The sequence below is a fragment of the Gavia stellata genome, chromosome 29 (genome assembly GCF_030936135.1).
Source record: "Gavia stellata isolate bGavSte3 chromosome 29, bGavSte3.hap2, whole genome shotgun sequence".
In the NCBI taxonomy this organism is placed as follows: Eukaryota; Metazoa; Chordata; class Aves; order Gaviiformes; family Gaviidae; genus Gavia; species Gavia stellata.
In genome coordinates, this window is record NC_082622.1 from 6520780 (window position 1) to 6534909 (window position 14130).

Sequence of the window (14130 nt, forward strand, 5' to 3'; positions counted from 1 at the left end):
GGGACCTGGGGTAAATGGGGGGGACCTGGGACAGATTGGGGGGACCCTGGGGTAGATGGGGCGACCCTGGGGCACATGGGGGGGGGGTCCCAAGGGTAGGTGAGGGGTCTGGGGCAGGTGGGGAGACTCTGGGGCAGATATAGAGGGGGATCTGGGGCAGGTGGGGGGCACTCTGGGGCAAATGGGGGGGAGCTGGGACAGATTGGGGGGGACCCAGGGGTAGATGGGGGGATCCCAAGGGTAGATGAGGGGGCTTGGGGCAGGTGGGGGGACTCTGGGGTAGATATAGGGGGGGATCTGGGGCAGATGGGGGGACCTGGGGGTAAATGGGGGGGGACCTGGCGTAAAAGGGGGGGACCTGGGACAGATTAGGGGGACCCTGGGGCAGATGGGGGGAGCCTGGGGCAGATGGGGGGGGTCCCAAGAGTACATAAGGGGGCCTGGGGCAGGTGGGGGGACTCTGGGGCAGATACAGGGGGGGATCTGGGGCAGATGGGGGGACCCCGGGGTAGATGGGGGGGACCTGGGACAGATTGGGGGGACCCTGGGGTAAATGGGGGGGAGCCTGTTGCAGATGGGGGGGACCCAGGGGTAGATGGGGGGGACTGGGGTAAGTAAAGGAGGGGACTGGGGCAAACTGGGGGGGGGGCTTGGGGCAGGCTGGGGTCCATGAGGGGGCCTGGGGGCAGACGTGGGGACCCTGGGGCAGAGTGGGGGGACCCTGGGACAGAAGGCGGGGACCCAAGGGTAGATACAGGAGGGACCTGGGACAGATTGAGGGGGCCCAGGAGCAGACGAGGGGGCACCCGCGGCAGATCGAGGGGACTCAAGGGTGGACGAGGCGGTGCTGAGGCAATGGGGGGACTATGGGGCAGTTGGGGGGGGCCCAGGAGTAGATGGGGGGACTCGGGGCGATATAAGGGGGGGATGAACAGGCAGATGGGTGGGGCCCAGGGCAGATGGGGGGATCCTGGGGCAGACGGGGTCACCTCAGGGTGGACGGAGGAGGGGCACCAGGGGCAGATGGGGGCCTTGGGATCTGCACCAGGGTGGGACCCCCACCCTGCCCCGCTCCCTGCGCCTCCCCTCCGCGGGACCCGCAGTCACCCCTGGATGGGTGCTGGGGCCAGGGCCACTCCCGGGGGTACAACCCGGGAGGGGAAAATCCTCCGGGCAGAGCCGGGCCTCGCTCCCAGCCCCATGCCCATAGCTTGAGCAGTCCCAGAGCACCGTGCCTCAGTTTCCCCTTTCAAAAAAAAAAAGAAGGGATAACAATGGGACCAGAGACAGGGCAGTCCCTTGTCATAGCAGTGACTTCCATGTGGCTGATGGGTGACCCTGGGGTGACTTTGCTCCGAATTTAGGCGTTGGGTCACCCGGATGGGCCCGGGAGGTGGTAGCTGTGGGTGAGCTGGGAACAGGCGGGATGGGATATAAATGAATCGGTTCTCGCACACGTGTAATTCCTCCTAATGGCTTTCACGCGCTTTCTGTGAAAAGCCTAAAAATATACTCGGATTCTCATAAAACCCCTCATCTGAATGTAAAATACACGCCGGGAGGGGTCAAGGGGGGAGCAGGGGGGGAGAAGGGGCATTGCCCTCCCAGCACCAGCGGTCGGGGGGGGGAAATCAGCCAAATGCAGCTAAAAATTGGGGTGCAGCCCCCGGACGGGGAGGGCTGGGGCAGGTCCCGCAGCAGAATGACCTCCCGGGCCCCGTTTTGTGGGAAGCTCAAAGCAACCCTTCCCTTTGGGGGTGTGAAACATCGCGGGGGGGCCCCGCCTCGGGGTCCCCACTTGAGCCACTCCTCTCTGTTTTACTTGTGCTGTAATTAGGAGGATCCAAATTAATAATGATTTATAAAAAAAAAAAGTGAATTGATATCATCAGCGAGAAGCCGGGGTGGGTGGGGGGGGGGTGGGGGGCAAAACCCGGGGAAAGGCTTTGGGTGGTGCCGAAACGCAGTGGGGATGGGTCGGGGTCCTGGGGGGGTCCCTGGAGCAGGGGGGGGTCCCTGGGGCAGGGGGTGTCCCTGGATAGGGGGGGGTCTCTGGGCAGGGGGGTCCCTGGAGCAGGGGGGTTGTCTCTGGAGCAGGGGGTGGGGGTCTGGGGCAGGGGGGTCCCTGGATAGGGGGGGGGTCCCTTGGCAGTGAGGGTCCGTGGGCAGTGGGGTCCCTGGGGAAGGGGGGGGTCCCTTGGCAGGGGGGGGGTTCCTGGAGCAGGGGGGTCCCTGGGCAGGGGGGTCCCTGGGGCAGGGGGTGTCCCTGGAGCAGGGGGGTTGTCTCTGGGGCAGGGCGGTCCCGGGGGCAGAGGAGTCCCTGGGGCGGGGGGTGTCGCTGGATAGGGGGGGGTCCCTTGGCAGGGGGGTCCCTCGGGCAGGGGGGGAGTCTCTGGGGCAGGGGGTGGGGGTCTGGGGCACGGGGGGTCCCTGGATAGGCGGGGTCCCTTTGCAGTGAGGGTCCGTGGGTAGTGGGGTCCCTCGGGCAGGGGGGGTTCCGGGGGCAGGGGGGTCCCTGGGTAGGGGGGGGTCCCTTGGCAGGGGGGTCCCTCGGGCAGGGGGGGTGTCTCTGGGGCAGGGGCTGGGGGTCTGGGGCAGGGGGGGTCCCTGGATAGGGGGGGGGTCCCTTGGCAGTGAGGGTCCGTGGGCAGGGGGGTCCCTGGATAGGGGGTGTCCCTGGGCAGAGGGGGGTCCCTGGATAGGGGGGTCCCTTGGCAGGGGCGTCCCTGGAGCAGGGGGGTCCCTGGGCGGGGGGGTCCCTGGGTAGGGGGGTCCCTGGATAGGGGGGGGTCCCTGGGTAGGGGGGTCCCTGGGCAGGGGGGTCCCTGGGGCAGTGGGGTCCCTGGGTAGGGGGGTCCCTTGGCAGGGGGGTCCCTTGGCAGGGGGGGGGTCTCTGGGGCAGGGGGGTCCCTGGGCAGTGGGGGGGGCTCCCTGGAGCAGGGGGGGTCCTTGGGGCAGGGGAGTCCCTGGCTAGGTGGGGGTCCCTGGAGCAGGGGGTGGGGGTCTGGGGCAGGGGGGTCCTTTGGCAGGGGGGGGTCCCTGGGTAGGGGGGTCCCTTGGCAGGGGGGGGGTCCCTGGAGCAGGGGGGGTCCTTGGGGCAGGGGGGTCCCTGGCTAGGTGGGGGTCCCTGGAGCAGGGGGTGGGGGTCTGGGGCAGGGGGGTCCTTTGGCAGGGGGGTCCTTTGGCAGGGGGGTCCCTGGGCGGGGGGGTCCCGGGGGCAGGGGGGTCCCTGGGCGGGGGGGACGGGAGCGGAGCCGCGGGGCCGGGGGCGCGTTGCTGGGCCTGCACCGCCCCGCCGCGGCCGCGGCCGCCCCTGCAGCTCCGCCGCGCTGCCCCCCGCAGGGCGCGGAGGAGGGAGGCCGGAGTCCCCGCGGGTCCCCGCCGAGGGGCTGTCACCCGAGAGGCCGCCCCCGACGCGTGGGGGGGCGGGAGAGGTGCCGGCACGGGAGAGTGGGGGTCCCCCGGAGGGGCCGGGGGGGGGGGCGGGCGCTGCCCGGCTGCCAGCGGGTCCTTTCCCACCCCCGGGCCCCGTTGGAAGCGGGAGATCTTGTTCCATGGGGTCAGGGCGAGGGTGACGGATCCCGGAGGATGTGATGGACCCTGGGTGTCATGACGGACCCTGCTGACACGACAGATCCCGGCTGATGTGGCGGACCTTGGCCGTCGCGACGGATCCGGGCTTACGTGATGGACCCCAGCGGATGTGGTGGACCCTGGATGTCATGACGGACCCCGGATATCATGACGGACCCCAGCTGGCGTGATGGCTCATGGCTGACGTGAGAGATGCCGGCCGACGTGACGGTCCCCAGCTGATGTGACGGGCTCTGGGTGTCGTGGTGGACCCCGGCTGAAGTGACGGAACCCAGCCGATGTGACAGATCCCAGCTGATGTGACGGATCCCAGCTGATGTGATGGATCCCAGCTGATGTGGTGGACCCTGGCTGATGTGCTGGATCCCGGCCGACGTGAAGGTCCCCAGCTGATGTGACGGGCTCTGGGTGTCGTGGTGGACCCCGGCTGAAGTGACGGAACCCAGCCAATGTGACAGATCCCAGCTGACGTGCTGGATCCCAGCTGACATGGTAGACCCTGGCTGATGTGATGGATCCCGGCCGATGTGACGGATCCCAGCTGACATGTTGGATCCTGTCTGATGTGGTGGATCCCGGCCGACATGACGGTCCCCAGCTGATGTGATGGGCTCTGGGTGTCGTGGTGGACCCCGGCTGAAGTGACAGAACCCAGCCGATGTGACAGATCCCAGCTGACATGATGGTTCCCGGCTGACCTGTTGGATCCTGGCTGACATGGTGGACCCCGGCTGATGTGATGGATCCCAGCTGACATGATGGATCCCGGCCGATGTGACGGATCCCAGCTGATGTGTTGGATCCCGGCTGACGTGGTGGACCCCAGCTGACGTGGTGGATCCTGGCTGACGTGGTGGACCCCGGCTGATGTGATGGATCCCAGCTGACATGATGGATTCCGGCCGATGTGACAGATCCCAGCTGACGTGGTGGATCCTGGCTGATGTGGTGGACCCCGGCTGAAGTGATGGAATCCAGCCAATGTGACAGATCCCAGCTGACATGATGGTTCCCGGCTGACCTGTTGGATCCTGGCTGACGTGGTGGACCCCGGCCGATGTGATGGATCCCAGCTGATGTGATGGATCCCAGCTGACATGATGGATCCTGGCCAAAGTGATGGATCCCAAGTGATGCGACAGATCCCGGCTGATGCAATGGATCCTTTGCATCCCTTCTCCAGCAGCAACCGGCAGCCATGCTCAGGAGTAACCAGAGCTGGGCCCACGCAGAGCGACCCGGCCGCATCCTTCCCAGCAGGCCCCCGCCGTGCCCCCTCCCTCGCCCCGGCAGGGCCAACGCCGCTGGCCGTGGGGCGGCTGCCCAGGCTGGGCCCCAGCCATGCCGGCGCTCAGGCGCTGCTGGCCGGATCCTTCCCCCTGCGTCAGGCAGGGAGCGGGAATTTGCAGGTCTGGGCAAGAGCTAAACCCATGGACCTGGTTCCTAAACACCTTTGCTGTCGCTGTCATGGTGGGAAGGGTGCCCAGGGTTAACCCCGGACCCACGGGTGTCCAGAAGACGACAGCCGGAGCCTGGGCAGACTCTCACCCCACTCTTGAACCTGAAATACATGCTCAACGCTAATTTACATTAAACTTTAAAAAAGCCCCATCCCTTGCTTTCACCGCGTTCTGCCCCAAATCCACAGCCACGCTGCTGCCTCGCTGAGCTGCTTAAACACCGGGGGGTAAATGAAGCGTTGAAGAGCTCCGGGAGCCCCAAAGGCTCCAGGACGTGGGACCCAAGTGCTGCTATAGCCCTCGCGGCTCGGTGCGACGGCTGCGGCTTATTGCACAGGCCGGCTTCAAACCCAGGGCAAAAAGGTGTCAGAGAGCTCTCTCCACCACGTTTAACAACAACGGGTGTGAAAACTGATTAAAAGCACTGCTGGGTCCCAGGGGAGCTGGATTTTGTTGAGGGGTGGGAAGAGGAAAGGGGCAGCATGAGAAGGATCAGTAATTTGACACGTGCTCCAAAATCAAACCATCTTAATGCCCTGAGCCAAAAACCTCATTTCCTGTAAAATGGGAAGTTTCTTCCGCTCGGTCAATTTATCACACATCACCCTATTTGCACAAGTGCTCAAACTTATCAGCATTTCCCAAATGATTCTGACGATAACCTTCAGAAAAGGTCTTTAAAACCAGCAGCCACCAAACTGCGCCACAAGGACAGGGAAGGACCTGTACACTGGTAAATGAAGAAAAACTGGTGGCAAGAAGAGGTGGCTCATTTTCTCCCCGAGCAAGGGTCACGCACAGAGACCTGCTCGGTGGCACAGGGGATGAAACGCCGAGCCGGAGCTTCCCGGGACAGGGAATTGGGGGAATAAAGGACAAAGGCAGACTGCAAAGTTGCACAAGAAGGTGGTCTGGGCAGCAGATGATGAACTTGGAGTAGGGGTGGGACACGATGCAGGTGAGCGGGACAACCCTAACTGCTCGCCCACGCTAGGCTCCGAGCGGAGCATCCCCTCTTGGGAAGGAGAGCTCGGCCCTGGGGAAAGGTTGGAGCATCCCCTCTTGGGAAGGAGAGCTCGGCCCTGGGGAAAGGTTGGAGCATCCCCTCTTGGGAAGGAGAGCTCGGCCCTGGGGAAAGGTTGGAGCATCCCCTCTTGGGAAGGAGAGCTCGGCCCTGGGGAAAGGTTGGAGCATCCCCTCTTGGGAAGGAGAGCTCGGCCCTGGGGAAAGGTTGGAGCATCCCCTCTTGGGAAGGAGAGCTCGGCCCTGGGGAAAGGCTCCACGGAAACACGAGCTTGGTGCTTGCTGTTGCTTTTCTAGCAGTTCTCAATGAACCAGAAAACATCGTGGCACTCACTATTGCCGATGCATCCCCACGGTTGACAGCCGCTCCTCCCAGCGCCCTTCCTCCCCACACCCCAAAAAGGGAAGAGGAGGATGAGGATAGGAACAGCTTCTGCACAAGCACCAACTCCGTGGACCCCGGCCTGCGAAGAGGGCTGGAGGGAGGGGAGGATGAAAGCAGCAGAGCAAGCCACGAACGGAAGACGAGAGGCACCGGGGAAAGTTATTCTCTGCAAGAGCTGCAGCGTTTAAAACGATCAGGAGACACGTGGCGGTTGTTCACCTCCAACTTACTGCCAGAGGATGGAGGTGGGGGTGCGCCGAGGCTGCAGGGGCTCCGAAGAGGTTTAGATGTGCTCAAGGAGGGGGGGGAAGAAGCCCAAAGCCCAGGAGGAGGGGTGGCCAGAGCGGGAAGCAGCCATAGATATGTGCTCTCATCTTCCACGTGTAGCGGCTGCTCAGGGCGGACGCAGCCGTCCTCGGCCGGCGCGGGAAAGCTGCTCTTAAATAAATAAAAAATAAAAAAAAGAAGAGGCAAAAAGTTGTGGGGGTGGCACTCTACTGAAGGCGTTCAAGGTAAACACAAAGCCAGATTCCAAAGTTCTGTATTTTTCAAAATAAAGATCACACGTTGTTTAGAGACAATCTACACAAGAGTTACAAAAAATAGTCGCCCAGGCATAAGCATACACAGGTTTGTTAATTATACACATATGGTTACAAGTGTGCTTGCAAAAAAGTTCATTGGAAATATACACAAGGCTCTGTAAATGTACACCGTGTAGTGTTACAATTCTATATTCAAACAAGGAAAATTGACAGTATGTTACATTCACTTACAAGTAGACAAAATGCAAAATACAGTTCATCTTCTGTACAAAAAGGGAAGGTGATTCACACTTTACAAGGTGAAAAGGGACTCTGATTGTAAGGAAAACTAGGGGATTCTGTACTTTTGCACTTTTTGTTTCTTACTGTCACAAAATAAGCAAAACATTACTTTTTAAGATTCAAAAAAACACTATTTTTAACTGAATCATTTTTGTATAACATTTAGAAAGGATCGCTACTGTTCAACTAGGTGACAAATAAAACCAAGCATTTATTTTTTTTTTTTAAACATTAACTAGGCTGTATAAAGAGAACATTTCCTTCAAAAGAAAAAATTTACTTCTGGTTGAAATTACAATTTACAATATACAACACTATATGCTACGACCATAAAAGGTGTGAATATACACTGAAATGCACAGGTTTTGCTAATTCTTTTTTCTTACCAAAAAACGGGTTTATGTCGATTCAAACTTCTCCACATTTACATTACAGAGGTTTACAAATGTACAATTGTACAGTCAGAAGTATGTTCCACTACTAGGGTACATTATAGATACAGATCAGACATCAAAACAAGAAAATACTACAAATTTTTATATATGTAAAGTCTACACCAAGTATACACTATATATTTATAGAAGCAAGACCAAAGCCGAGTTGGATTTTTTTTTTCCTCATGCTAAATAATCAAATGGTGTCTCTCAATGTTAACAGAACAAACTGAGTAGGCAGTAAACAAGTACACCCGCTCCCTCCCCCTCGCTTTAAAAACTTTCTGGGTGTGTACGTTTTCTTCCCAAAAATGACAGCTAAGCTACCTCCTTTAGCATGTTCTACTCAAAAAAAAAAAAAAAAAGCAATTAAAAAGTTTCAAAAACTTACTTTCTTTTTTAAACTGAAGCTTTAGCAAGTTGAATTTTTTTTTTTATTTATAAACAGCGTTAAATGCGTCGTTTGTGCCATTTAACTAAAATTCAAACTTCTTGCTGACTTTTGACTAAAAGGAGAAAAAACAGGTATTTGCAAAAAAGTTGCCTGCGAGGCAGATGAATTAAAAACGGGGTTTTTTTTGTTTTCTTCGAACCAACCACCCTGAAAGTTTCCACATTTGGAATATAGATACAACAGTGAACAAAAATGTGGCCTTCCATGTACATTTGATACCTATGTACAAGTATTCTATACACCAGTAAAACAGCAGGGCAATTAGTTAATTAAAAAAAATAATTAGTACATGTTATGCATAATAAAATTAAAGAAATTTACAAAGGCTTTTCTTTTTTCTTTTTTTAGCAGTTTCGCAACCATAAAACGTTTTCTAACTGTATACTGGAATATTGTCGGTTGCTGGTTGTTGTAGACGCCGGGTGGCCAGTGAGCTCCTCCCCACTTCGCCGCCTCAAATGATGCCGTTCGGCGGCCCGCAGATGGGCCCTAGGTCCACCCCGTTCTTCATGTAGTATTTCTCCAGCTTGGCCAGAATGTGTTTGCCGTAGGTGTATTTACGCAGGGTAGCGATGTGAGGCCGGATCTAGGAGATAAAAAGAAGAGTGAGTGAAGCTGAGGAGCCTGAATTACAGCCACGTGAATCCTGAGGGAGCTCCAGGTACCGTACGGTCAGAGCGCCGGCCAGCAGAAGACCAGGAGATCACAAAACGCCTGAAATATTAATCGCAGAATCCCTAAGTTTGGAAAAGACCTGTAAGACCATCAAGTCCAACCATCACCCCAACCCCACCATGCCCACTAAACCATGTCCCGCACTGCCACGTCCACACGTTCCTTGAACACCTCCAGGGATGGTGACTCCACCACCTCCCTGGGCAACCTCTTCCAGTGCTTCACCACTCTCTCAGGAAAGACATTTTTCCTAATATCCAGCCTGAACCTCCCCTGGTGCAACTTGAGGCCATTTCCTCTTGTCCTGAATTAAAGTGCCATTTGCTGTAATCACCTCCATTACTGTGAATCAAGTTAATGTTCCATAACTCACTGATGTTATTTTTAGGAGGACCTTCTGGTCAAGCAGGTGGCATGGTCTTGAGCCTTATTACTGGAATCCATTTGGATCCGAGCGCATGGATGGATACAAGGCTTTGTCCCAAGAGAGGAGGCTGGGAAGACATGACCCCTGGGTGCTCGAGGTTCCCAAGGGTGCCCCGATACTCTGCCCCCAGCCCGGGGGCAAACACAAGGGCAGAAAAGGCATCAGAAGGTTCAGCAGCTTCTGCTGAACACGAGCAGGGTCTTCGGCCTCCTGCCAGGCTGCAGCCTGAACCTCTAAACTACGAAAAGCCCGGAAGAGTTGCGGCTATGAATTTCAGCAGTGTATCTGAAAGAGCTATGGGGAAAGGCCAGCCGTATTCCTGGGCTGAACAGCAGCTGAATTTCTGAACCTGACAATTAAAATATTTATTTTAAGCAGAGAAAAAGGTCTGTGGAAGCAAACTTCACCCGCTCACACGACTTCACAGTAAAAGTCACTTTCAACACCACTGTAATGACTGTAGCCAGAGTAAAACCACCTTTACTGCCAGAACAGCCAAACAAGGAAAGCTGTTTTCCTTCTAGTAACATCATCGCACTGCTGAAGTTCTCCTGGAGTTTCAGAGGAAGGAGATGTAAGAGCAATTCATTTTCATTACTAGATGAGAACTATCCCACACCACCAGCACGTTCCTTCAGTCACACAGTCACAACGGACTTCTTACTCTACGGTGGAAGCTGCAGACGGGAGGAGACAACAGCCAGGACGCGCTGAGCAGCACTCCCTGCCCCTCGGCCAGGACTGACCCTAAAGCTCCCATGGGAAATCCTTCCCAAGCTCAGCCTATTTCACCAGCTCAGCCTCTAACCCTTTAAATCCCTACTTCGGTTCAAGGACCCATTGTGTAATGATCATACCCTCCCCACATCCCAGTTCCAAGAAGGTCTGGCTGCGGCTCTGAGGTTAAGGAGAAGAAAAGCTCCCCAGGTCCAACACTTTGTTCTTTGTTCGTCTCCATTTCTAAAACCTTCTTTTTTAACTGACTGTTAAAATTACTTTTCAGTTTTTTTTTTTTTTTAAATAAAAGTGCTGTCTTTAACAATAACAATCTGCTTGTTTCTTGTTTGTACTAATAGCAATTTTCACAATCCAAAAGCAACAGTCGATACACTCAATTTTCCCAGGCTTTCATTCAGCTTGATAACGTAGCTGAAATCTCCATATTCAGGCAGTCCTATTTAGCTGTCATCCCAGTTCTATTTTTGACAACCACACTGATAACCTAATTAGCATTTTATTCAAAAGACTTTGCTCGACAGGAAAATGAACGTGTCAGTAAAGATCATTTGTGGGTTTCTTTTTTTAATATATGTATCTTTATATATAGATTAGCAAAGCTACAGGTCATTCTGCTACAGTTAAACTGCATATATCCCTTGCCATACAATTATAATTTCTTTTGGACTAATACAAATGTTGGTTTAAAAGAACTACTCTGAATGATTCCTAAACCTAAGAATTAACCTCCCTGAAGATTATTTCAGCTGCATGTAGGCTGCTTATATATACTGATCAACCACCTTGTACAGGTAAAAATGAGCTCCCTTACACAGATAATACCCACTTCTTTTTACAGAGAAATCGCTTGGTCCATTTTACTCGAGGATTCTTAAATACACTTGATTTCACTGGGATTTGAATACCTGACACTCTTCGCAGTACCTCTTAAAAATAAATAAATACGGGGTTTTTCCAAGCCAGTGCTAGTCAGAATTTTATTTCTAGTAAGAGGTCTAGCTGTAGCTGGTATTTTTGACAAAGTAACAGACCCTAAAACATGTGACTGAAGAAAATAATCTTGCTTCCACTACACATTTAAAAGCATATTTTTTTCCATTCATTACAATTATAAAGACCTGCAAATGTGACCTTTAAAAGCAGGAAAATGAAGACATCACCTGATTTTTAGAGCTTCCTGCCCTTGGGGCAGCAGGCATACAGCCTTGGGAGGGAGGACTGGCAGCAATGCATATTTAATTCCAAAATGTCTTCATTTTTGACAAATATTAAGTCCTGAAACCGTTACGCTTTCAAACACTGCAGCATAATGCTAAACGGTGGAAGTCTCTCATCAAAACTGTATTCAACTGAGAAATAGAGAATTTGATTAATGGCTCCAGTCTCAGACGCGTACAGCAACGCGAGCCATTAGCGTGGAGTTACCAGCCAACCTGCCCGTCCTGGTCGGGGCTGGAAAGCAGGGACATAAAATGACTCGGCAGCGCTGGCAGCCCTCAGAAACACAACCCGCAGGTCCACGCTCGGGCTCAGGTGTGCGGAGGTCTGGCTCGGCTCCGCTGAGCGCATAAAACCGCTCTCATCAGCGCACACTGTTCTCAGTGAGGGCAAGTGTGTCGTCATCGCCAGACCTTCAGCGGGCCCCTCGGAAGGCACCAACCCGATGGCATTGCTGCAGTAAGTCTTGGCGTTTCTTAGCAGCGTTTGCTATGCCACGAGTGCGGAACTAGGTTACTAGGTCAGAAGAGATTGCTAGAAGCAACCAGCTAGTTTTAAGCCCAAATAGCATCTCGTTATTTCACATTTTCATATTTCAGCTACTACTCAAATACACAACTTTGAAATACCTCTGTCGTTAGGAAATTCTAACAGCAAAAGCAATCATCTCAGCCTTATTTCCTCTCCGCAACCAGTGTGGCAGTGACAAGCCTTATGTCCTTATCAATCGATGGCAGCTGCTTACCTTGTGCATGACAATCTTCCGCTGAGCTGGTTCTGCCACATCGATCATCTTCTGTACCACGTAGTTGGCGTACTGATCTTTCATCATGGTGTATAAGGCACTGTGAGGGCCATCATTCATAGTGCACACCTCATCGATCAACATGGCACGCTCCGTACGGGAGGCGTGCGTAACGCATTTCTCCACCACGTTGCTGTAACAATAAAAGAAGGACAATCTGTGAGGAACAACATCTCTACTGGGCTTTCCATTCAACCCCAAGGAGGTGTCTTATGCTTCTAGCAAGGGCGGACCATTTGGGAGAGACATATGTGCTGGCACAGAAGTTCAGCAATGTGAAACAGAAGAGCAGTCCAAGGAGCTTGGGATCTGAGTGGGAATTTGGGTAAAGGACCAGCTCAGGTTTTATTTCACCCAAATCTGTGCAACTCCACAATGATGCTGTATTTGAGATCAGCATCTGTTCTCATGCCTGCTTATCTAGTGGGCACGCTGAGTTGTTCTTTCTTTGGTTTTTTCCACTACTGATGCTCGATGGGAAGGGAGGTCCAAGGTTAGAACAACAGGGAAATGCTTATTCAGGAATGAAAGATCTTAGCGAAAGGGAGAGAACTTCCAGAATTCCTGAATATATTAGATGACTAGTCTCTGCCCTCCCGAGAGTCAAGTTAAATAGGATATATGAAAGGGGACGGAGAGTTTTGCTAGTCTTATCTTCTGCATCCCTGACTGAATCATAAAATCACCAAGTGGTTTGCCCCAACTAGTGCTCAGCTCAGGGGACATCCTACACTAATTAACGCTCCATCTGGAAAGAAGTTTAGAAAAAAAAAGAGCAAGGCAAGCCAGGGAGGCAGAATCTGAAATAACAACATTAAGACCACGCTCTTCTAATTCTTGTTAATGTTACACTTCCCTCGTGTCCATAAGTATTAAAGCACTATTTTACTAATCATAAGAAGGGGGGAATATTGAGCCTTTGAAGAGCTCAGCCTTCATGTTCAAATGGCTAGAAACACACACAAGAGGAATTTACAGATGTGGGAAGTATTACTTCGTCTTGACATCCGCACTAAGGTACCTGGATTTTGCTTCTAGCCATGTCTAGCTCTGGACTAACAACCTCAGACTGCTGCAGCTTCCCTAAGAGGATATCATTACGCATGTGTCTCAAAAAGGACTGCAAAACTTAATGTATAAAAAGCACAGATTCTTCTGTGAGAAGTGGGATGAAAAAGAATTGTTGCTACATTGATTTCCCAAACTCCCTTGTGGCTTGAGTCAGCATCCCAGAGGCAGTGAAATGCTCCTATGGCATGTTATTACCCAAGGGACAGTGACCACTTAAAAACCATCAAAACAAAAAAAAGCAACACATGCAAAAACCCTTGGTCAAGTTCAGGAACTTGGATTAGAGCTACTCTTCCGCATCTTCATCCTCCTTCATTACAAGTAAAACTTACCTTGCCGGTCACTCATCCCAGTTTGCAAGCAGTTACAAATAGCATTCTGTTGCTAAGCAAAAACTTATTCTCACCTCCTTTCACCTACCTACACCCCACCCCTAACTCTTCTGCAACTCTAGCATGTGTCCATGCTCCCACGGGGCGTGGAGACTTTAAGGAACAAATTCATACCTAGCAAATTTATGTTGACTCAACACGAGCACGTTGCCTCTAATTTCTGCTACAATCTTGCTCTTATCCTCAGGCCGACCATGTTCTAGTACATGCTGGATAACATAGTTCCCATACTGATCCTGTTTGAGAGACAGCAGAAGTGTGTGACAAAACGTGGACAGGAACCATTAATATCAAACTAGTTCCCAACGTGCATTAAGACTTACAAACTCGAACTAAGCACTAATTAAAATATTTACTGTATAGATCATGTAAATACTTTTTACTTCTACAAAAATGTGCATTCTAGAGTTTTACCAGGAGGTAAACTGCTGCATCTTTGTACCAATTATAAAACTCAAAACAATTTCCTTGAACATGAAAAGTCAATACTCTGCTTATTTCAAGTTTCTTTGCTTTCTCCAGGTTCAAACACACCAAATCACATGTCCTGGAGGGCTGTGCCATGGTTCTAGCTATGGGACACTGTCCTTACGCATGTTTGTATTCTGAATGTGTGTATATTCAGAT

At 52.9% G+C, this 14130-nt stretch overlaps 1 protein-coding gene and 1 non-coding gene across 5 annotated transcripts in view; both read right to left on the minus strand.

Annotated features, from left to right (window-relative positions):
- Positions 1 to 6987: 6987 nt before the first annotated feature.
- Positions 6988 to 14130, minus strand: part of PUM1 (pumilio RNA binding family member 1) — a 77161-nt gene continuing 70018 nt past the window's right edge. For all 4 annotated transcript variants that reach the window (XM_059830634.1, XM_059830632.1, XM_059830633.1 and 1 more), the window contains 3 exons: positions 13618 to 13739; positions 11981 to 12173; positions 6988 to 8763 (listed from right to left, as the gene is read on the minus strand). In XM_059830634.1, coding sequence (XP_059686617.1) covers positions 8632 to 8763; positions 11981 to 12173; positions 13618 to 13739 — 447 coding nt within the window. In that variant the 3' untranslated portion in view covers positions 6988 to 8631. The remainder of the gene's footprint in view (positions 8764 to 11980; positions 12174 to 13617; positions 13740 to 14130) is intronic.
- On the minus strand, positions 11562 to 11647 carry LOC132319681 (small nucleolar RNA SNORD103/SNORD85). The gene has a single exon (XR_009484535.1). It is a non-coding gene; the product is annotated as a small nucleolar RNA SNORD103/SNORD85 (small nucleolar RNA).